Source organism: Ambystoma mexicanum, chromosome 1p, assembly GCF_040938575.1.
Source record: "Ambystoma mexicanum isolate Mex_15411 chromosome 1p, UKY_AmexF1_1, whole genome shotgun sequence".
Classification (NCBI taxonomy): Eukaryota; Metazoa; Chordata; class Amphibia; order Caudata; family Ambystomatidae; genus Ambystoma; species Ambystoma mexicanum.
In genome coordinates this window covers 143,699,860-143,721,169 of record NC_090921.1, presented here as the reverse complement: position 1 = coordinate 143,721,169, position 21,310 = coordinate 143,699,860, and the positions used below count along the sequence as shown (strand labels likewise).

Sequence of the window (21,310 nt, the reverse complement as noted above, 5' to 3'; positions counted from 1 at the left end):
TTTTGCATTTTTATCCATTTAAGTATGCTGATGCCAGTAGGCGGTGGACAGCAAGTATGCCGTAAAAAAACATTAACATGCTAACCTAGTTTTCTGGCAGTTTACGTCCCGAAATACTTTCCAGTTTCAACTTGTCTGGAGTTCTCCTGTCCTTTGCCACTCCCTGATCTGAGCAGTTAAAACGTCTTCCCAGTTTTTATACTGCATATACTGGAGTTCCTTCTGTAGTTTTTCGAAGGGAACCTTTCAGTTTTCAAGCCTTCTGATTGCTGAAAGCCAGTGTTTCCTTTTTTCTGTTCAATTTAATATAAATGCTCCTGCTCAATGCTAAAATTATAAAATGTTTGCACATAGGCTTTGAATATTTGGAAAAAAGAAAATACATTTGAGACCAAGTTGGCAAAAGGATACTTGGCAGAGCATTCAATCAACTTTGCAACTTTGTGTTTTGTCACACTGCAGGCGTTCGTTGCTCAACTAAGCTGTTGGGATTGGTCCATGTGTCTTTATTAGACAAATAGCTTTTTCTTAGTTTCACGTCTTGTGCCTGAAATGACAATACTAAATCTTTTCCCTCAGGTGTGAAGGACCTTAGTCAGAAGCTAGTAATTGTGAATGGTGAAGACCCCCTGAGTCGGCAGGCACAAGAGAATGCTACACTGCTTTTCAATATCCACCTGCGGTCCACGCTCTGCAGCCGACGCATGATTGAGGAGTTCCGCCTCAGCAGCGAAGCCTTTGACTGGCTACTAGGGGAAATAGAGTCAAAGTTCAATCAAGCCATTGTAAGAAATGCTTTCTTGTGATTATATATTATCTTCTGCCACTTTTCTAGGTCACGGGAGGCAGGAGTTGAAACACTAACCTAAACCGTACCAGTTGAACTCAATAGGGCCCACCAACATAGTTTAATTATCAGAACCACTGTTTTCTTTTCTGTACCCGACCATGTTAATTCCTGCATACCCCGTTCAATGTTAGAGGCTGCAAATATACTCTACATTGCATGTATAAAGTTTGGATGCCTCCCATGTTCGACTTGCTCTTTTCTACCAACAGGCTCATCCAGGTGAAATGGTGGGTGCTCTCGCTGCACAGTCACTGGGAGAGCCTGCCACCCAGATGACACTGAACACCTTTCACTATGCTGGTGTGTCTGCTAAGAATGTAACCCTGGGAGTGCCTCGTTTGAAGGAGTTGATTAACATTTCCAAAAAACCCAAGACTCCTTCCTTGACGGTATTCCTTCTGGGTCAGTCTGCTAGGGATGCTGAGCGAGCAAAGGTAAGTCCTTTGCCTGGATGTGTCACCTTTAATCAAGCTAGCTGTTAGAACAGTACGCAGATGTAGTCCTCCGCTAATTGTCACTATTCTGCCGCCTGGTTTGTCTAATTAGATCACGTGAAAGCAGATCGCCAAAGGGAACTAGTTGGATGTGACATGTCCTACTTTAATGAAAACTAAAAGCAATGCAGTGTAACTTGAGTTTAGAAATACGGTCATGCAAAGGTCATTAGGTGAAATGTATTCTTGTGTTCACACTCTGGGACAGTGCTATCTAAGCATTGGTAGAAGCTGGGGTGTTGGAGAGTCCTGTAGTGTCAAACTAGAGATATTGTAGGAAAATTGGCTGCATTTACATTACTTTATTTGTAGATGTAGTAATCACATTTCAGGCTATGTGTCAGAGGATTGTGATGGCTTAATAATCCCTGCCTCCATATACAATCGTTGCAGGATATCCTATGCAGACTTGAGCACACTACCCTCCGTAAGGTGACTGCCAACACTGCCATTTATTATGACCCCAACCCACAGAACACTGTGGTGGCTGAGGACCAAGAATGGGTGAACGTATACTATGAGATGCCAGACTTTGATGTGACCAGGATTTCTCCTTGGTTGCTGCGTGTGGAGCTGGACCGTAAACACATGACTGACCGTAAACTAACCATGGAACAGATTGCTGAGAAAATCAATGCTGGTGAGTGTGCCAACCTTATTTGCATGATCAAATCTGTGCACACACACACACTAGGTAGATTGGCTGATGGTGCATGCCCAAGAAGGATTCCGTCTCCCAAAGAAACGGATTTTGTAAGGCCTTGGGGTTTTCGTAGTTTGAAGCGCATGTATTGAACCTATATTACTTTGATTACAGGATTTGGCGATGACCTTAACTGCATCTTCAACGATGACAATGCTGAGAAGTTGGTGCTTCGCATCCGAATCATGAACAGTGATGAGAGCAAGATGCAGGAGGTGGGTCCTGACAATGCAATGATTTGAAATGGCCTGAATATGCTGCATTACCAGGAGTGCAGGGGTCGGGGGTGATCAGAGGTTATCTGAACAGACTTCCATGCTAGCATACTGAATCGCACCCATTTATGAACTTGCTGTATTGGACTGGGTGTTGTGTTGCCTTTCATTTCCCCCAGATGGGTTCTGGTTTGTGGGGGTGTCATGCACAGAATCGTCTGACCAGACCCAAAAAGCAGGAAACGGAGTGCTTTATTTCAGTTTTATGTGTGTATGTATAGATGTATCCTGTTGACCCGTAGTGACTCATCAATCATAAGTTATGTTCAAAGGGGCCCCTGTAGTTTGTGAGATGGGTTAAGTGGAACCACTTTTGTTTGCCGGATGTAGAAAAGCTGGCCTGTTTGGCAGCCAACAGACCTTTGGGCCTGATGATGCAAATAGGAGTTTAAGACCATTGAGTCTGAGCTGTGATCCAGTTGTCTCCACCTGGTTGGACAGGGGTGAGTTGGGGAGCATTAGTCTGTTCCTTCTGGTGAGGCTGAACTACACTCTGATTCGGTGGAGGGTCAAATGATTCTGGTGCAGAGCTTCGCTCCTGGTCTAGCATCAAGCCTTCCAAGAATGCAGGTATCTAGTTCCAGCAGTACACTGGGTGGGTGGTTAAGGAATCTGCTTTTATCGTGGAGACTACAGCACCCAATCGCACACCAATAATCATTCACACGGGATCCTCATCCAATGGCAGGTCATCCCTCCAAACACACCGATGCACTCGGAGGGGCTTTCACATAAAGGAAAAGTCAACATTATCCCAGGTGCACCTGCTGTCAGGCTGACCAGTTGTGTGATGCAAACATCCAGTGACCAAGAATGGCAAAACTTCCTCGGGGACAATGTTAGGGGGTGCCCCTGCCTGAAGTCATATGAACTCTTGAAACAGAACACACAAATACTGAGAAGGAACAATGTCTTCCCGTGTTTACCAAACTTCTAACTTCCCACTTTCCCTTTCTTTATTTAGACCTATCTCCTTCCACCTTAGTCTTTCCCTTCTGCTCTCTCCTTTATACCCCCACAACAGCACATAATTGCACTTTTAGATGGGGTCCTACGGTTTCCATTGCTCCAATGTCTTTGAAAGCCAGCCATGGAATCGGAAATATGCCACTTCTCCAGCATGGGGTCTGGCATGGATTCACATGCTCATGAATATTCCCCGTCAGGCTGGGAATCCTCAGTAAAGAAAAAATCAGTGTCAGTTTCGTTTCTGATCTGTCTTTCTTAGTAGTAACCAACAACTGAGTCATACTGCCCCCAGCCAATGACTGCCCTCTCCCTAAGCCCCACCTCTGGCAGCCATCCTCAGATTTTTACCGCACGCTCAAGTGTTGGGAGTCCTCGTGTTTAGCTCTCGAGTTTTTTACTGCGGTTTCACGTTTTTTCAGGAGATGTTCTCATTTTTTCGGTTTAATTGAGCCTCAAGCTCCACCGTTTCTACTTCCGATAACGGGGACCCGTTTCGGAATTCTTCTACACCCCTCAAGGGTGAAGTTTTTGTCGAGTTTACACTTCTTGGAGGATTCCAGAAGATCTGCGGCCTACCTCAACGGACATGGCCCAGGACAAAGGGTGCTCGACTCCCGGATCCAAGCTGTTCAGGAACTGCCCTGGATGCGGATTATATAACGTTTTCAAGGACGACGAGCATTCGCAATGTCTCTACTGCCTCCATGGGGACAAGATGCACGTGGAGGACTGTGCGTTCTGCAAGAACCTTTCGGAACGGACCAAACCAGGTCGTCGTTCCCGCCTCGCCACCTGGCTGGAGAAGGGCACATCAAGTGAGAAGGCGACAAAGAAGTCTGAGCGGGCTTCTAAGTCCTTTGAGGGCGCCCCAGCGACGGGGGCCCAACAGAAGGCCAAGCATCGCAAGTCCGCGGGCTTCGTGAGCGCCGAAAGGTCGGGCTCTTCGGTTGCCAAGCAGGGCGCTACTTCCCCGGCACGTTCGACCACGAGCCAGCGCTCTGGTTCGGGGAAGAGTAAGTCCGAGAACCCGGGTAGGCCGCTGGAGCGGACCCGGTCGATCTCGAAGGGGGGGGGGGGGGCGAGGCGTTAACCCTCCCCCCAAGGCGAAGGCCCGGGACGCACCTAAGGTGGTGAGGGTCTTGATCCACCCGGCTAAGGCCTCTACCAAAGTGGTCTCTGCGACCCTGGCGGAGCCGGCTGAGACTACGTCAATGGAAACAGCCTCTGGGCCCAGAGTGTCCCTGCCGCCGCGGAGGGAATCCTCTTTCCAGCCCACCGCTAAGACCCCTGTTGAAGCCCCTGGCTGAAAGAGGGGGGGGGGTGCGGTGGCCGTTACAGACTCGGAATCAGCCTCTGAGGAGGAACTGGTGGAGACAAAGGGGCCTCAAACGTCCATAGGCCTCAACGAGAGGTTCATAAACCTCAACGAGAGATTCGAGAAGGTTTGATCCCAGGGGACGGTCCCTGCTGAGGTGATCGAAGATAGCGATGATGACGATGAACAGGGCCCAGTGGGGCGGCCATCCCGTCTGCCGTAGCCATTGCCCGAGCCCCAGGATAGCTCTGCTGCCATTTTGTTGGCAATCCAATCCTTATGTACCGAGATAAGGACGAGATCACGGACCCCGACGGAGGATCCAGAACCAGGACCGTAGGGAAACCCTCCGAACAAGCGGAGGAGAGTCCACCCCTCTCCGCCCTTCGTGCCTGGCAGACCCCTCATCCCCCTCGCCAGGGGACGGAAGGCGGCGGCGGCGAGGACACAGCAGACATCCTGTCAATGTCTACCCCCCCAAACAGGCGTCCCCAGCCGACGACGTTGGCTCTTTCCACACCATGATAACCAGGGCATCCAAGCTCTTCCAGCTCTGCCCTGAAGAACAGAAAAAGGAGGGGTTTCTGTACCAACGACGAGAGGCTAAGAGGAAGACGGTCCTCGCGGTGCCTTTCCTCGACATCTGGGACGAGGGGCTTGCTGTCCTCAAGAACCCTGCCACAACACCTGCCAAGAGGGACAGGTAAGAGAAGTGCCGAGTCCCCGATGCCGCCCCCTTGTGCCTCAGGGCCCAGCCCACGCCAGACTCGGTCGTCTCGGCAGCGGCTAAGAAGGCAGCGGGCACGGCGGCTTCAACTTCCACTTCCCCGCCGGGCAGCGAGGGTAAGAAGTTGGACTCTATGGGACGACAAGTCATCTCGGCGGCGGCGACAACGATTAAGGCGGCCAATGCCTTAGCGATCGTGGCCCGCTACGACGGGGAGCTCTGGTTCAAGATGGCTCCCCTGCTAGATTTCCTGCCTGATGACGAAAGGGCGGAGGCCCTAGAAATTCTGCAGGAGGGCAAGTTGGCGTCGGATCACACCATTACGGTGGCAACGGACATTGCCGATACCGGATTTCGCCATCTGGGCAACAGAGTTTGCCTCAGACGGCTCAAGGCGACACTTTCGCCAGGACGTCCAGGCCAGATTGTTGGACATGCCGTTCGACGGCAACAACCTCTTTGGTAAGGCGGTGGATGAGTCTATACAGGCCATCAAGACCGACTCGGATAGCCCGGGCCCTTGGGGTGCTTCAGCAGCGACGGCCCTTTCGGAGCTCTGGAGGCAGACAGGGTGCCTCCAAAGGATCCAGCGGTGGCTCCTCCACCTACTGCCAGGCGGCCCGCTCCTCTTCCCAGGAGGCCTACAGAGGTCGCGGCAAGCAAGTGGGTTCCCGCCGTCGAGGCCAAGGAGGCAAGGCCACTTCCAAGCAAGACTGACACGGCCGGGTCCCCACCGAAGTACCCCGGTGGGAGGCTGAGGAAGTTTGTCAGGGTGTGGGAGTCCATCTCCACCGATCGTTGGGTGTTGGACACCCTGGCCAACGGGCACTCGCTGGAATTCCTAAAGAAGTGCCCTCGCATTCCTCCCGTAGCCAGGAAGGAGAATCACAACCCTCAATTGCTGTTGGAGGTAAAGGCGATGCTCAAGAAAGGTGCCATGAGCTCGTCCCCAGGAGGCTCCGGGGCTCCAGTATACTCAAGGTACTTCCTTGTCAGGAAGAAGACAGGCGGTTGGCGCCCCATCCTAGACCTGCGTCGGTTAAACAAATACATCAAGGTGCAGAAATTCAGGATGGTCACCCTCAAGTACGTACTGGGACAGCTTGAGGATGCTTAATTCCACATCCCCATTCTAAAAAGGCACAGAAGTTCCTCAGGTTCGTGGTTCAAGGACGCCACTACCAATTCAGAGCCCTACCGTTCGGATTAAAGTCGGCACCCAGGGTTTTCACCAAGTGCCTGGCACCAGTGGCGGCGCGGCTGTGCTTGCAGGGGATCCACGTCTACCCCTACCTGGACGACTGGCTAATCCGGGCAAGGTCAAGGGAACTCGCCGTCGATCATACGGCGAGGACCATCCGGTTGCTCACGGAGCTGGGGTTCTCCATCAACTACCCCAAATCCCACCTGTTTCCGTCGCAAGTAGCACTGTTTTTGGGGGCGAAGCTCGATGCAGTGGAGCAATTGGCCTCCCCTTCAGAGGAGAGGACCAAAACCATCCTGGGCATGGTACGGCGACTGTTAGCCACGGACGTAGCCAGGGTGAGGTCCATCAAGTCCCTTCTCGGGATGATGTCCTCGTACATCTACCTTGTACCCCTTGGCAGACTTCGGATGCGTCCGCTACAGGAGTTCCTCGACGCCCGCTGGTTTCAGGCAGGGGGCTGCTTCGAGGACAGGATCCCCCTCGACGAGGAGTTCCGTCGGGCGATCCTATGGTGGGGCACCAGGGATCACCTCACGACGGGCACGGACTTTCAAACCCCGGCGTTTCAGGAGACGGTGACTACGGACGCCTCTGTGGAGGGTTGAGGGGCCCACACCGGAGATCTCCACGCAAGAAAGAGGCCTTTGGCTCCCGGAGGAGAGGTCTCTTCACATCAACATCTTGGAGCTCCGTGCAGTGTTCTGGGCGCTCAAGTCGTTCCTCCCGTCCCTCAAGGACAAAGTGGTGAGGATCTTCACCGACGACACCACCACGATGTTCCAGATACGGAAGCAGGGAGGCACCAGATCCCCAGCCCTATCCAAGGAGGCCCAGGATCTGTGGCACTGGGCCGTCGCCCAGGGGATGTTTCTGGTTCCCTTCCACCTGGCAGGAATAAAAACTATTGCCGATTCACTCAGCAGGGAGCTGCGCTCGTGCCACGAGTGGGAACTGCGCCAGGATCAAGTGGATCGACTCTTCCAACGATAGGGCAAACCCCAGATCGACCTGTTCGCGACGGCAGCGAACTCCGTGCCAGAGGTTCGCCATCAGGTTCCCACAGCCGAGGAGCATGGGCGATGCTTTCTCGTTCCCTTGGGACGGCCTGTTTCTATACGCGTTCTCTCCATTGCCGTTGCTGCTCCGGAGGCGCCATTCTACACCATGACCCACAGTCGCTGAACTTGCCAGCCTGGCTCCTGCAGTGCTAGAGTTTGGGGGGGTACGATATCCCGGCTGATTGCAGAGAGGTTTTGCAAAGGCCAGGGCGTCCTCGACTCAAGTGCTACGGTCATAAATGGAAGATGTTCTCTGTCTGGTGCCGTGCACAGAAGATTAACCCTCTGCGGATTACAGCCCCTCAATTGCTGCCGTACTTACTGTCGCTGGCCAAAGCTGGACTGGCCCACACCTCCATAAAAATACATCTGGCTGCCATCTCCCGATATACCAGGATTACGGGACGGGCGTCCTTGTGGTCTCATCACCTGGTAAAGGAATTTATGAAGGGACTATTCCGTTCATTCCTGCTGGTGAAGGCTCCTGCCCCGGCGTGGGAACTTAATGTGGTGCTGACCAGGCTCATGGGAGCCCCGTTCGAGCCTATGCATTCGGCGCCCTTGAAGTTCCTGTCATGGAAGACCGCATTCCTCGTGGCCATCACCTCTGCACGACGAGTGGGAGAGATTCAGGCCCTATCTTGCGAGCCTCCATACTTGACTTCTCATGACACAAGGGTAGTGCTTAGGACGCACCCCTCCTTCATGCCCAAGATGCCGTCTGACTTCCACCTCAACGAGCCCTTGGAGTTACCAGTTTTCTTCCCGTCGCCTTCGACGCCGGCCGAGAGGACTTTGCACTCGCTGGATGTAGCTAGAACGCTGAAGTTCTACGTGGACCGCACAGAGTTTTCGGAAGACGCTACAGTTATTCGTGAACTTTGGGTCTGTGAATCAAGGGACAGCTCTCTCGAAGACTTCCATTTCCAGATGGCTCTCTGGCTGCATCATGCATTGTCACCGGTTGGTAAACCGACTGCTGCCCGGCAGTCCGAGAGCCCATTCGACCAGAGCGATCGCTGCTACCATGGCGTTCCTGTCTGGTGTGCCCCTGCTGGACATCTGCAGGGCTGCTACGAGGAGGTCGACGCACACCTTCACAAGTTTCTAATGCGTCGATCGGGACTCCAGGGAGCAGTCCAGGGTCGGCCAAGCAGTGCTGCGCAACCTGTTCGCTTAAGGTGAGCCTGGTGAGGAGGTAAGCGATGCTTAATGTTGAGTTGTTGTATTGCTTAATGTTGAGCCTGTTGCCACCTCCCGTGGTTGTGCATGTGTATACTGCTGCATGTGAATCCATGCCAGACCCCATGCTGGAGAAGTAACAAGTTACTTACCTGTAACTGTTGTTCTCCAGCATGGGTCTGGCATGGATTCACATGCGAACCCTCCCGCCTACCCCTCTGCGGCCCTTCACTTGGTCATACTGCCACTTGACGTGCTACCAAATCTGAGGATGGCTACCAGAGGCGGGGCTTAGGGAGAGGGCAGTCATTGGCTGGGGGCAGTATGACCCAGAGATCAATGATTCTTTACTACTAAGAAAGACAGATCAGAAATGAAACTGATAATGATTTTTTTCTTTACTGAGGATTCCCAGCCTGACGACAGGGAATATTCATGAGCATGTAAATCCATGCCAGACCCATGCTGGAGAACAGTTACAGGTAAGTAACTTGTTCCATCACTGGCGGGCCTTGACTGTAAGTTGATGGGTCTATTACATTCCTGGTACTAAAACAAGACCCCACTTGCCTAGACTCGGAAAAGGCACACCACAACTGGTCACAACAGCGCCAGGATTCGGGGACTATGTGCATGCATTTTCGTACGTTTGTGTAAATGGCATAGTTGTACTTAACCAATCTAACGTAACACTACTGAAGAGATTGTTCCAGAGGGCTATTCCAATCCTCATCTGCTTTCTTTTGGACATATCAAACCGTTCACTTGCATTACCCATTTTATTTTTTCTTTTGAAGGGGATCTCCAACTTCACCAATTCTACAAAATTAGTTGATCAACAGAGCTGTCAATTGCTCATTTACCCTGTAACATGGATGCTAGTTCTACAGTGACGCACTGTTGTCCACGTTTGCTTCTAGCTTTCCTGCAAAAGTAAGGTCTTTTCCCTAGGATTGCTTTCCATATGGCTACAACGGATGGTTCTGGCCTGGACATTTTAATTCTTAATTTGTTACTTGGGGGAGGGAAAATACTGCCTGTATCCTTCAGATATGCTCACACTGGTGGTGTGACTTTTTAAAAAAATTTACATTGCAGGAAGAAGAGGTTGTCGATAAAATGGATGACGACGTGTTTCTGCGCTGTATTGAATCCAACATGCTGACGGACATGACCCTCCAGGGCATTGAACAGATCAGTAAGGTTAGGGCCCTAGTACAGTTTGGTGTGTGCGTGCAGGGAGCTGGAGAGGAGGGAGTGGGGGGGGTCTTGCTTTCTGGAAAATCCTGTAATAAGCATTCCACTGCTCTTTCAGGTCTACATGCATTTGCCACAGACTGACAACAAGAAGAAAATCATAATCACAGAAGATGGAGAGTTCAAAGCCCTGCAGGAGTGGATCCTGGAAACTGATGGTGTGGGCCTGATGAGGGTCCTGAGTGAGAAGGATGTGGACCCTATTAGGACTACGTCCAACGACATTGTGGAGATCTTTACTGTGAGTCCGAGTTGGTTGGAATGTGGGACTTCAAAGTGTGTCAATAAATAACTATTTAAGTAGGTTGTCAACCAGCCCAGAGATGGCAGTCTCCAAGACTGTACTGTCCTTATGTCAGATCCCAATGAAATGTACTCCACCATTAGGGAAGCATCCTAATCTAGAAGGGCCCTATTTGGCTTTCCTTATGTCTAATCGGAAAGGAGGGCAGCAGGAGAGGTGACTTTGGAGGTGCAAGATAAGGTGACTTGTAAGATAAACTCATGATGAGCATAGCTCTTCTTGTTTATGGTAGCCACACGTTAATGGAAACATGTGCTTCTCCTCCCAGTCATGGTTTGAATCAAATATCAGCTGAATCCACTCTGAGAACAGTAATGGGGAATTTTACTTGTGATATTGGTTCTCCGGGAAGTGATCCAATCCCATGCTGTTAACCATAGATTCAGGAAACATTTCGAAACTTGCCAGGAGTCTTGAAGAGATACAGTGAGTCTTTTAAAGGGGGTATTGATTTGGGAATGCCTTGCAGAGAGTGGTTTCTAATCAAGCTGTAAATGTTACATGGTTGCAGTTTTTGTTTGGGTAGTTATTGCTTTGTATTGTCAGATGCATGTTTTTTCTACCACCAGGTGATGGGAATTGAAGCAGTTCGCAAGGCCCTGGAGCGGGAGATGAACCATGTCATCTCCTTTGATGGCTCCTACGTTAACTACCGCCATTTGGCCTTGCTTTGCGACACAATGACTTGCCGTGGTCACTTGATGGCTATTACACGTCACGGCGTGAACAGGATGGATACTGGCCCCCTCATGAAGTGCTCTTTTGAGGAAACGGTACGTTCAGATTGCACACCTGGAATTGGTAAAATGGATATGATAGCAGATTTCAGAAACCTGTGTCCCAAACAGTGATGCTTCTCATAGTACATTGAAGGCTAATCTGCAACACTACCAGTCTTCTCCGGTTGCCCCAGCTTTTTTGGGTTTCTACATGTAGACCCCCCACCTTGACTGTGCGGTCTGCTCGTGCTCTTAACTCTGCCTAGCCAGCTGCTTGCTTGCTAAGCTTGCCTATTATGCTGGTGGGGCGAGGTGGATTTGTATGTGCTAAATACTTCAAACATTAGGCCACTTTCTTTGGACCGGTAATCTGCGAGAGGAAGATAAAGAATCAAAAGGGGTCACAGTAGTCTGGCTTTGCCACCCGGATCTACGTTAACCGCCACCGAAAAGAACTAGGCTGAATGTGAAGTTGATGTGTTTGTATTTTAAAAATGTCAACATCCTTTTTAGAATTTTTTTCAAATTTCTCCCTCTGCTTTTGATGTAAGCAGGGTATACTCTCGCAATCCCAGAATCGCATAATGGTGGACCCTGACTCTTTATGGCATTCAAAGTTTTATACTAATCCAAATGCGCACAAAATGCACATTTGGCTTTTTAACGTCTTTTCGGGTAATAGTGCCACCATGCTGTTTGGGGCATTGGTTTCTTGTAATCTAATTTAGAAGAAATTGACATTTTGTGTCACTAGCTCAATTTGTTTTGAAATGCATACATTAGTTTCTTCCCACTACCTTTTTGTCTAAAAATTGGGATGCAACGGTAGCGAAAAATATTTTACAATAATCACTATTTACTTTTGCTAAATGCACTCCGTTTTGGGTGGAGCTCATTTTTTTTGTAATCCATTTCCTCAGGTTGATGTGTTGATGGAGGCTGCTGCTCATGGAGAGTCCGATCCAATGAAGGGCGTCTCTGAGAACATTATGCTGGGGCAGCTCGCTCCTGCTGGCACTGGATGCTTTGATCTGTTGCTCGATGCTGAGAAGTGCAAGTACGGCATGGAGATTCCAACAAACATCCCTGGGATCGGGGTTGCTGGTGGGGGTAAGTATCTGCTCCTACATGTCTATGAATGCTATGTTCCAAATGTGTAGCTGTGGAAGTACTATCAGAGTGACGTACTGTACGAAGAGAATCATTTTAGCCCCTTCTGTTAGTGGAAGACTTGTGTGGCTTTAGTTCACTTTTTCTCAGCTGATGAGTATGCTGAGCAATACCACAGTCCTGGAGCAGATTATGTTAGCAAGTTGTGCATCTTTGGGCAAGAGTCAACTGATGGTCGGTTTTGCACGCAAGGCAGTTAAGCATCCTGCTCTTTTCATTGGGCTCCCTTTGCACTTGTCTTGACTGGCAAAGGGCTGGAATGATCAAATTTACTTTGAAAATGTTTGAAATGAGATTCTAATCTACTTTTTTCTTTTTAGCAACTGGCATGTTTTTTGGCTCCGCCCCAAGTCCAATGGGTGGCATGTCCCCTGCGATGACCCCATGGAATCAAGGAGCAACCCCAGCTTATGGTGCTTGGTCTCCAAGTATTGGTAAGTAAGACCTCTATAAAGACTAGCATAGTAGGTTTTGGCTTCATAAATGAGCAGCAGTTTTAGGTGACAGTGAAGGGCTGGGTCTCGTCTGCCCAGTTTGAGCTTGTGTAGTTTTAGATTTGGGGTGTTGGGAGTATGCTTGGTTACATAATGTACTACGTAATGGTATGTTATGATCTATGAAAGCCTTGTCAAAACAGGTTAATCCCAGTTCCTCTAAAACCATCAAGGACCACATTGACACCCTTGCTCCAGCACTTGCTGATTTTTGCAACCACTCCTTTGCCTCAGGATCCTTCCCCTCCCCTCTGAAGCACTCCCTTGTGCATCCTCTTCTCAGGAAACCCACAGCATATCCTTCTTGTCCAGCTATCACCCAATCTCCATTGCTCCCTTTTTGGGAAAATTCCTGGAAAAGTTGGCCATCTCTCAGCTTAACCTTCATTCCAATTCTGTTGGCTGTCTCCATTACTACCAGTCTGGCTTCAGAGCTGCCTGAAGCATGGAAACTGCTCACCTGAACATCCGTGAAGATCTGCTCTCCAACCTTGACTAAAACATTCTTTCCTCATCCTCCTCAATCTCTCTTCTGCCTTCGACATGGTCAACCATACCATCCTGCTCAACTGTCTCCGTGATAACCTTGGTATCACTGATCAGACTCTGGCCTGGCTGACCTCTTTCCTCTGATCGACGCTCCCAGGTGCAACTTGGCTCCTTCCTATCATCTATCTTGCTCTTTACCTGTGGTGTTCACCAGGGGTCTAACCTCTCGCCCTGGCTTTTCAACCAATACTGGCAACTCTCGCCCACTGCATTGCCATTTTCTGCTCAAATTTCCAGTGCTACGCTGACGACACTAGACTCCTTTCAGGCTGCCCTCTGCCACCTCCTCTCCCTCTCTTCTGATTGCCGAACTGCCATTAAGATTGGTGTGCTGCCAATGATCTTTGTCCCAATGCGAGCAAGACTGAGATCCTCCTCATCGGCACACCTTCATGATACTTTCCCCCCTCACTCGCTGGCCGGCTTCCCTTTGCCCTCCTCCTACCCCCACCTGCGAGGCTAAGAACCTTAGGGTCATCTTTGACTCCACACTTTCCTTCTCCGCCCACATCTGAGGTCTCTAAAAAGTCAAACTTCCTACTGCACCTCCTCAGAGGTACTCTGCCTTTCCTCTCCTTCCCCCTCATGGTCTCCCAAGCTCTGGTTCGCTCTAGGTAGACTATTGTAACATCCTCTTTCTAAATCTACCTGCCTCTACTCTCCGCCCTCTGCAACTAATCCAGAACAGGACCGCAAGACTTGTCCTTGGCCTCAAGCCCTGGGATTGTATCTCTCCAGCTCTGAAATCTCTCCATTGGCTCCCAGTGGATGCAAGGATTAAATTCAAAACCCTCTGCATTGTCCACAAGGCTTTCTTTGGCCTGGGTCCAAATACCTTCAGCTATCCCTCCGCAAATACCTCCCCTCTTGGGCTCTTCGCTCCTCTACCTCCCTCATGGTCAGTCATTTTTCAAAGAAACGAGCTGGGGGTAGACCGGTCTTTGGCTGGGGCCTCCCTCTGGAACAAAAAATCCTGCCACTCTAAAACTTGCAGAGAACCATCTCTGGTTCCGGAAGCACCTCAAGACCATCCTCTTTTCTTCTGCCTTCGCTCCCCCTCTGTCCTGCTGATCTGTTCTCTTGGCACTGTGCACCTGGCCACCCTCTGCCCTCCGGGCGCAAGTACCTGCTCACCATGCCACCCTCCCTCTAGGCTACCCCTTGCAATGGGGTCTGTATCTGTACCCATAGAGCCCCCCTTTTTTTCTTCTGCTCTTATCAGACCTACCCTGTCTGCTGCCTTAAACATATCACTTGCAAATTGCTTGCTGCACTACCATTGTTTGTTGCCTTTATTCATCGGTTTCTCCTTTGCTTCGCACTTTCCACTTCCCCCCTTCCATGCACTTTTCCCCCTCCCCTTTCCTATGCACTTGCGTGTTCTCAATGTCACTGGGTAAGATTGTTGTTTTGTTCTCCTATGTTCCCCTCCCTTGCCTTGACGCGCTCTAAAACACTTGTGTACGAGCGCGATAGAAATAAAATATCCATCAATGTCCACTCTTAAGAAAATATTTCCCCTTTTCTCTTCAAACTAGTGATCCCGTTTTAAATGGCTTTTGAGAACTTCACCTAATACTGTAGTTTAATGGTAACTTTGCATTTCAGGGAGTGGAATGACCCCAGGAGCTGCAGGATTTTCACCAAGTGCCGCATCTGATGCTAGTGGCTTCAGTCCAGGCTACTCTCCAGCATGGTCACCAACCCCAGGTTCTCCGGGATCTCCTGGCCCCTACATTCCTTCTCCAGGTGAGTTGTTTTGATTGCTTTGACTCCGGACATAATAGAATTGTCATATGTAGACCATTTTATCTAGTGTAGAGTCCAAAAGTATTGTATGATTTTAATTTTAAAACCTCAATTATTGGAGCCTCATTAAATAGACTTGTATTTTTCCCTTGCAGGAGGTGCAATGTCTCCCAGCTATTCTCCAACGTCGCCTGCATATGAACCACGGTCTCCAGGAGCATACACGCCCCAGAGTCCCAGTTATTCTCCTACATCTCCATCTTACTCCCCTACCAGTCCCAACTACAGCCCCACCAGCCCGAGCTATTCTCCCACCTCGCCGAGCTATTCTCCCACCTCGCCGAGCTATTCTCCCACCTCGCCGAGCTATTCTCCCACCTCACCAAGCTATTCTCCCACCTCACCGAGCTATTCTCCCACCTCGCCGAGCTACAGTCCGACTTCTCCTAGCTACAGTCCGACTTCTCCTAGCTACTCTCCCACCTCGCCTAGCTACAGCCCCACTTCTCCCAGCTACAGTCCGACTTCTCCTAGCTACTCTCCCACCTCGCCCAGTTACAGTCCAACTTCTCCCAGTTACTCGCCCACATCACCTTCCTACTCTCCCACCAGTCCCAGTTATAGTCCAACTTCACCCAGCTACAGCCCCACAAGTCCAAGCTATTCTCCAACCTCTCCCAGCTATTCTCCCACAAGTCCATCATACAGTCCGACCTCACCTAGCTACTCTCCCACAAGTCCATCATACAGTCCGACCTCTCCCAGCTATTCTCCAACTTCACCATCCTACTCCCCCACGTCTCCCAACTATACCCCCACGTCTCCCAACTATACCCCCACGTCTCCCAGCTATTCCCCAACATCTCCCAGCTATTCCCCAACATCTCCAAACTACACCCCTACTTCCCCCAACTACAGTCCAACCTCTCCGAGTTACTCGCCTACATCTCCCAGCTACAGTCCGACCTCTCCCAGCTATTCCCCTTCCAGTCCTCGCTACACCCCACAATCTCCCACTTACACCCCCAGCTCACCCAGTTACAGCCCGAGCAGCCCCAGCTACTCCCCAACAAGCCCAAAATACACACCAACAAGCCCCTCTTACAGTCCCAGTTCTCCAGAGTATACTCCCACCTCTCCAAAGTACAGTCCAACAAGTCCAAAGTACAGTCCAACAAGTCCAAAGTATTCCCCTACTTCTCCGACCTATTCTCCAACCACACCCAAGTATTCCCCAACCTCTCCTACATACTCCCCAACTTCTCCAGTGTATACCCCCACATCGCCAAAATATTCCCCAACGTCACCAAAGTATTCCCCTACTTCCCCCACCTACTCGCCTACCTCTCCAAAGTACTCTCCCACATCACCGACATACTCTCCCACCAGCCCGAAGGGGTCCACTTATTCTCCCACATCACCTGGATATAGCCCAACCTCTCCAACGTACAGCATCACCAGCCCAGCTGTCAGTCCTGAGGACAGCGACGATGAGAATTGAAGGGCTGGTAACCTGGTGCGAGTCATCAATGCCAGGGATGCTCTGCAAACACTTGACCAGCCGACATCCCAAGGCTAACAACCAGATCATGTTGGTTTCCTTCTGAGTGTGGACACTCTAATTGGAGTGAGGCAGAGGAATAACCAACAATTTACTTTTCACTTTATAGCAGCGGACTGCTTTTGAATGGTCCAAAAAACTTTTATTGCTATGGCAGCCCATTTGTATTCTCAGAATTGGTTTGCTTCTCTCTGGTATCAGGTTTCATTGGATTTTCCTTCGAAGGTGCAAGGATGCCCATTTTAACAGTGCAATGATAATCCTGGAAGGAGTCCCATCAACATGGCAATTTGCTGAAAGCTAGTTATGTTCATTATTTTTTTGGGTCAGGACCTGACCATTATTTCTGTAAATATTATTTTGACTACATGATTACCCAAATCTGGGTATTCAGGCCCCCGCCAGATGGCCAGCCTGCCGACGGTATGGTTTATGTTAAGCAGCTTGTGATTTCTGGTGCAGAGGCTCTGAAGATTTAAAACCAGTTTCACTTAAAGATCTTTAGGTGTGTAAAAATATGTGCAGGCTTTTGCATAGCGTTTTCTATTGCTAGGTCTCTTTGAAATAGTCTGTACTGCAATATTACAAGCCTTTTCCTTTAGGAGAAGCATTTTAACACTTCTGTCTTGACAGATTTTCTGATGGTGTTAAAACACAAGTAAAAAAAACTGTCTAAAAAAATAAAAGTAAAGGCTTTAACCCACCCTGCATCCACCTATGGGAAGCTGCAGGCTTTATATATTTATGACCATGTGGATGTCCTCTTGACTGGGATCCCTGCCAGATTGACATCTGAACAGGAGTCCAGCGACCCCTTTTCGGGCAAGATTCCTGCTTTCCATTCTTGGTTAATGTTTTCCTTGTATTTTTATTGTTCGTTTTTTTTTTTTCTATCATGGAGAATAAGCAAGATGCTGTTCTGACAAGGGACCTGTATCCGCTACCAAGGAGGTAAATGAGTGCAGTATCTTTTCGAATGGGTGATGTTCATAGAATATGAATGGTTGAGGTAGCACATGGTCTGTTTTGACTTTCCTTTCCTTCGATGCTAAATAAAGTTTTACTAATTTTGAAAAATAAGCTTCTAGTTATTGCAATATACCAATGTTCCCCCAAATGAGCAACGTTGACTTGTCTTTTTTTAATATAATGGTTTTGCACACACCATAGCATCACCCCTGCAAAGGCATTTTATGACTATTGACCGACAGGCAAGAGATCAGAAAGAACAGTACAAAGGACATAGCTGTACTGATCACGGACAAAGCATGGTTATTAACACATCTGCACGCTTGCGCCTCCAGACACATTGCCACACTTGCATGCCCCAACCCCTAGAAACCTTTCCCTTTCCTCAGACTCCTCACCACCCATAGTTCCACATTCAAAACTTGACTATCCACTCCTAAAGTCCTATTACTCAGACACATTCCACCATTCATCTACCCGATAGGCCCCCTGCCCACACTCCACCCACTCCCATAAACCCAAATTCCCACACATGCATCGCTCCATTTACTATCCAACGCTTTGCAGGCACATCCCCCTCCCCACCGCCTTTGTACAGACCCAGTTCCTCCTTCGACGCTTTTCACAGCACAAGATAGGATGGGCGTGTAGCTAAGAGGGGGTCTGAGTTGGGAATCGGCTTGTTGCTAAATTACAAACTTTGGTATTCATGTGGATTTTGTTTAAAAGGCAAAGCCATAATTATGTGACCTGGGGCAAATCCTCTCCATATGCTTTGAGGAGCTTGGGGTGGGCTCAGTTAAAGCACTTGAACTAATATTTGCCATAAATGGATATAGTCTAGTGGGTAAACTGCAGGCTTTGCCAGTTTTGTTCTAAGCCCAGCCTTCCCAATTTTTCACACTATGGGACAGTTTGTTTACCTGCCAAATATAGCTTCACTTGGACATAAACAATGTAGTGTGCTAGAACCGTCAAACCTAGATATCGTGGTGTTCCCAGCCGACCAAAGCAATTTGTTCTAAATTATACCTTTAACAGATTAACATGCTTTTAGTATTGCCCCATCAGAATAGGATTCCTCATTTAACAAGTTAAACTGTATCCTTTGGGCCATTTAGCCAGTGGAGTAAGTACTGTGGTAAGTCGGAATCAAGAGATGGACAACTTATGGCTTGTGATAAGTGCCAAAACTCTATACTAACGCTACGCTTCTGGTCCCTAAGCTGAAGGAGTTCAAAAGGGTGCACATCAACATATCAAACAAAATAGTTGTTCTGCTGTCTAAAATGTATGCTAGCCAGATTCTCTGCCCCTACCACTAAACTACTAAAACGGAAAGCATCTAATGTAAACGCAATTCTCCTAGGGGCCTTCTTCCCCAAATGACATGCTCTTGGCTGGATTCTGGCCCCCACTGTTTTTGGATTAGGCAAGGCTGCTCGCCCTCAGCAAGGTTCCATTAGCTCCAGCAAACGTCTCTGGGGTTTTCCCCCTATTTGCAGTTCGTGTAAGACTGTTCAATAACACTCCTTTAGGGCATCATGCATGTTGAGCTGGGTTTCTAAAGTCCACCATGGGTATGGTGAGTAGGGAGCTCAGAGTTTAACCAAAACCCGATTAAGGTACGTTGAAGAGCAATCACTGCTTAGTAGCAGAAGGGTGAGTGGTCTAGGGCCCCAAAGAGTCCACACAGAATAGTTCACAATAATTCAGCTTAGACAGTAACATAACAGGAGTATTTGTGAAGCGCACATTCATTCCCGATGGGGCGTTCAGATGTTTGTTACCAAACTTAATGGTACTAGTTATATTGACCTCTGAAGGAGGAAGGGCTGAGTGGACCTGCCCGGATTTGAACCTGTGACCAGGAGGTCAAACACAAGCCCCTGTAGTGGATGATTTAGTCCACTGAACGACAGACCTGATCATGTATATAAATAGTTAATTGGGCCTTTCAGAGCACACTAAAATTAATCTAGCAGGTAGTATTATCACAAATATATATTCACCAGTAGGTACACTTACATCAATCAAGGGAGAATTTTCAGTTTGTGTTCCCTTTAACCTGAGATTCCCAGCACTTTTGCTTGACTTTTGATTGCATTTCTTGAGTGGCCCTTTTTACCACCCTGTTTTTGTTTTCTGACTGTCAGTTTTAATTCTTACTGTTTAATTCTGGTAAACTCGTAGGCATCTGCTTTTTGCATAGTGACACACGGCACCCTCTGTGCCGTGCCACTGAGGAGCCCCTTGTTTAAACTACAGTTCCCAAGAATAATCCAAGAATATTGAGAGATGTTCCCTTACCTTCTTTTGTGGGTCCAGCACACACCACCCTGTGTGGAGTGCTGGGACGTTAAATCGGAACTCCTTATCTCACTTCTCATGTTTTGTTACACTGATCTTGTTCTGGTGGCGGTGGTTACTTTTTACTACCTTTTATGCAAGGTGATTTCTCAGCTTCAGTACAGCTCCCATGAGTGACTATTTTTCCAAAATGATTTTTTTTTTTGTGCGCAATGTTTTGTTTCAGTTCCATATGGGCTTTGACTTTATCATTTAGACTAGGGTTGAGTCCTTTGTGTTTTTCCTTTGGGGGACTTCAGCCTTGAAGCCTGCCCAGGCTCCGTGTCTGGGAAGGCAGGAAGAGTGAGTGAGGAGCCTGAAACTTCGTTGTCATTTGTAGGAATGCCTGGCTGAAACCAGTTCTAACTTGGTGGCTGTCTGTTCTGATTGACGGCCAACCCCCAGGCGATTGACAGCTGTGACTGAATGAGATTCTGCATTAAAAGGCTAGAATTTTGGGACTGCAGTCGACCACTGAAACAACATCAGGATGAGCAGAGATACCAGCAGCATATCCCAGGACCGCAAAAGCACTGGTGAAGCCTTGCAGCTGTTCTGACCCCGTTTTCACGACTACCCCATTACCTGTGGTCCTTGGACCATCGAGTGCATAGTCTTCAAAATAACGAATTTGGCTGACAACCGCGGGGTCCAATAGAGGCAGAAATTAATCAAGTCACAAAAAAATGTGACCCTTTTTTCAGTCAAATTGACTTGAGCATATTGTAATTCGGTCAAATACATTCCACATATAGCCTGTGACATGTACAACTCTAGCTATAGCCAAACCAGTTCAAGGTAGCAGTGACGAGGGTTGACTGCCTCTGTGTTGGTATAGAGATGGCTGCAGAATGCATGATGCCATAATGTTGAAGTGATATGTTGGGGAGACACTCCAAGACATTAGGACAATCACTAACATAACCATGCAAGTAAACGCAAAATTCTCCAGTAGGGCTTTTATTTTCTCAAAATACATTCCTATTCGTATATTCAGCAGACGTTAGTACTAATGGGAAGGGTGGGGCCTGTCAAGTGAATCGATGTGGCTTTATTTTTGAGACTGCCACTCTGAAGTGGTGGTCCAACACAAGCCTAGTGCCTTATTTTGTTTTCAGTACAGCCAATGCAAAAAAGCCTATTTCGCACAAGTAGAAAGACCCGAAGGGTAAGACTGTATAGCAGACCTTGCCAATGTAGTATGCTCCAGGATTACCTTCAGCCAAAAGTCACCCACTGCAATGTTCCTAAATTCAGATTAGAGTAGTGTCCGACTGAACTGCAATCAGCACCTCCTGGACATCAAAATGCACCAACTCCTCCACCAAAAAAGACTGCACCACCCAGTCATTAATGCCACCATTTTCTTCAGGGAAGTATTAATCAAAGCTGGACCTTAATGTTTGGTG

The 21,310-nt window shown here is 48.7% G+C and overlaps 1 protein-coding gene across 1 annotated transcript in view; it reads left to right on the top strand.

Annotated features, from left to right (window-relative positions):
• The window catches only part of POLR2A (RNA polymerase II subunit A), a 49,160-nt gene extending 31,497 nt beyond the window's left edge, over positions 1-17,663 (top strand). Inside the window, exons 19-29 of the mRNA XM_069645238.1 lie at positions 580-785; positions 1,060-1,284; positions 1,738-1,984; positions 2,162-2,262; positions 9,879-9,983; positions 10,096-10,278; positions 10,911-11,114; positions 11,981-12,170; positions 12,551-12,664; positions 14,882-15,022; positions 15,178-17,663. Of these exons, the coding sequence (XP_069501339.1) occupies positions 580-785; positions 1,060-1,284; positions 1,738-1,984; positions 2,162-2,262; positions 9,879-9,983; positions 10,096-10,278; positions 10,911-11,114; positions 11,981-12,170; positions 12,551-12,664; positions 14,882-15,022; positions 15,178-16,523 (3,062 nt within the window). The 3' untranslated portion in view covers positions 16,524-17,663. The remainder of the gene's footprint in view (positions 1-579; positions 786-1,059; positions 1,285-1,737; positions 1,985-2,161; positions 2,263-9,878; positions 9,984-10,095; positions 10,279-10,910; positions 11,115-11,980; positions 12,171-12,550; positions 12,665-14,881; positions 15,023-15,177) is intronic.
• The last annotated feature ends 3,647 nt before the right edge of the window (positions 17,664-21,310 follow it).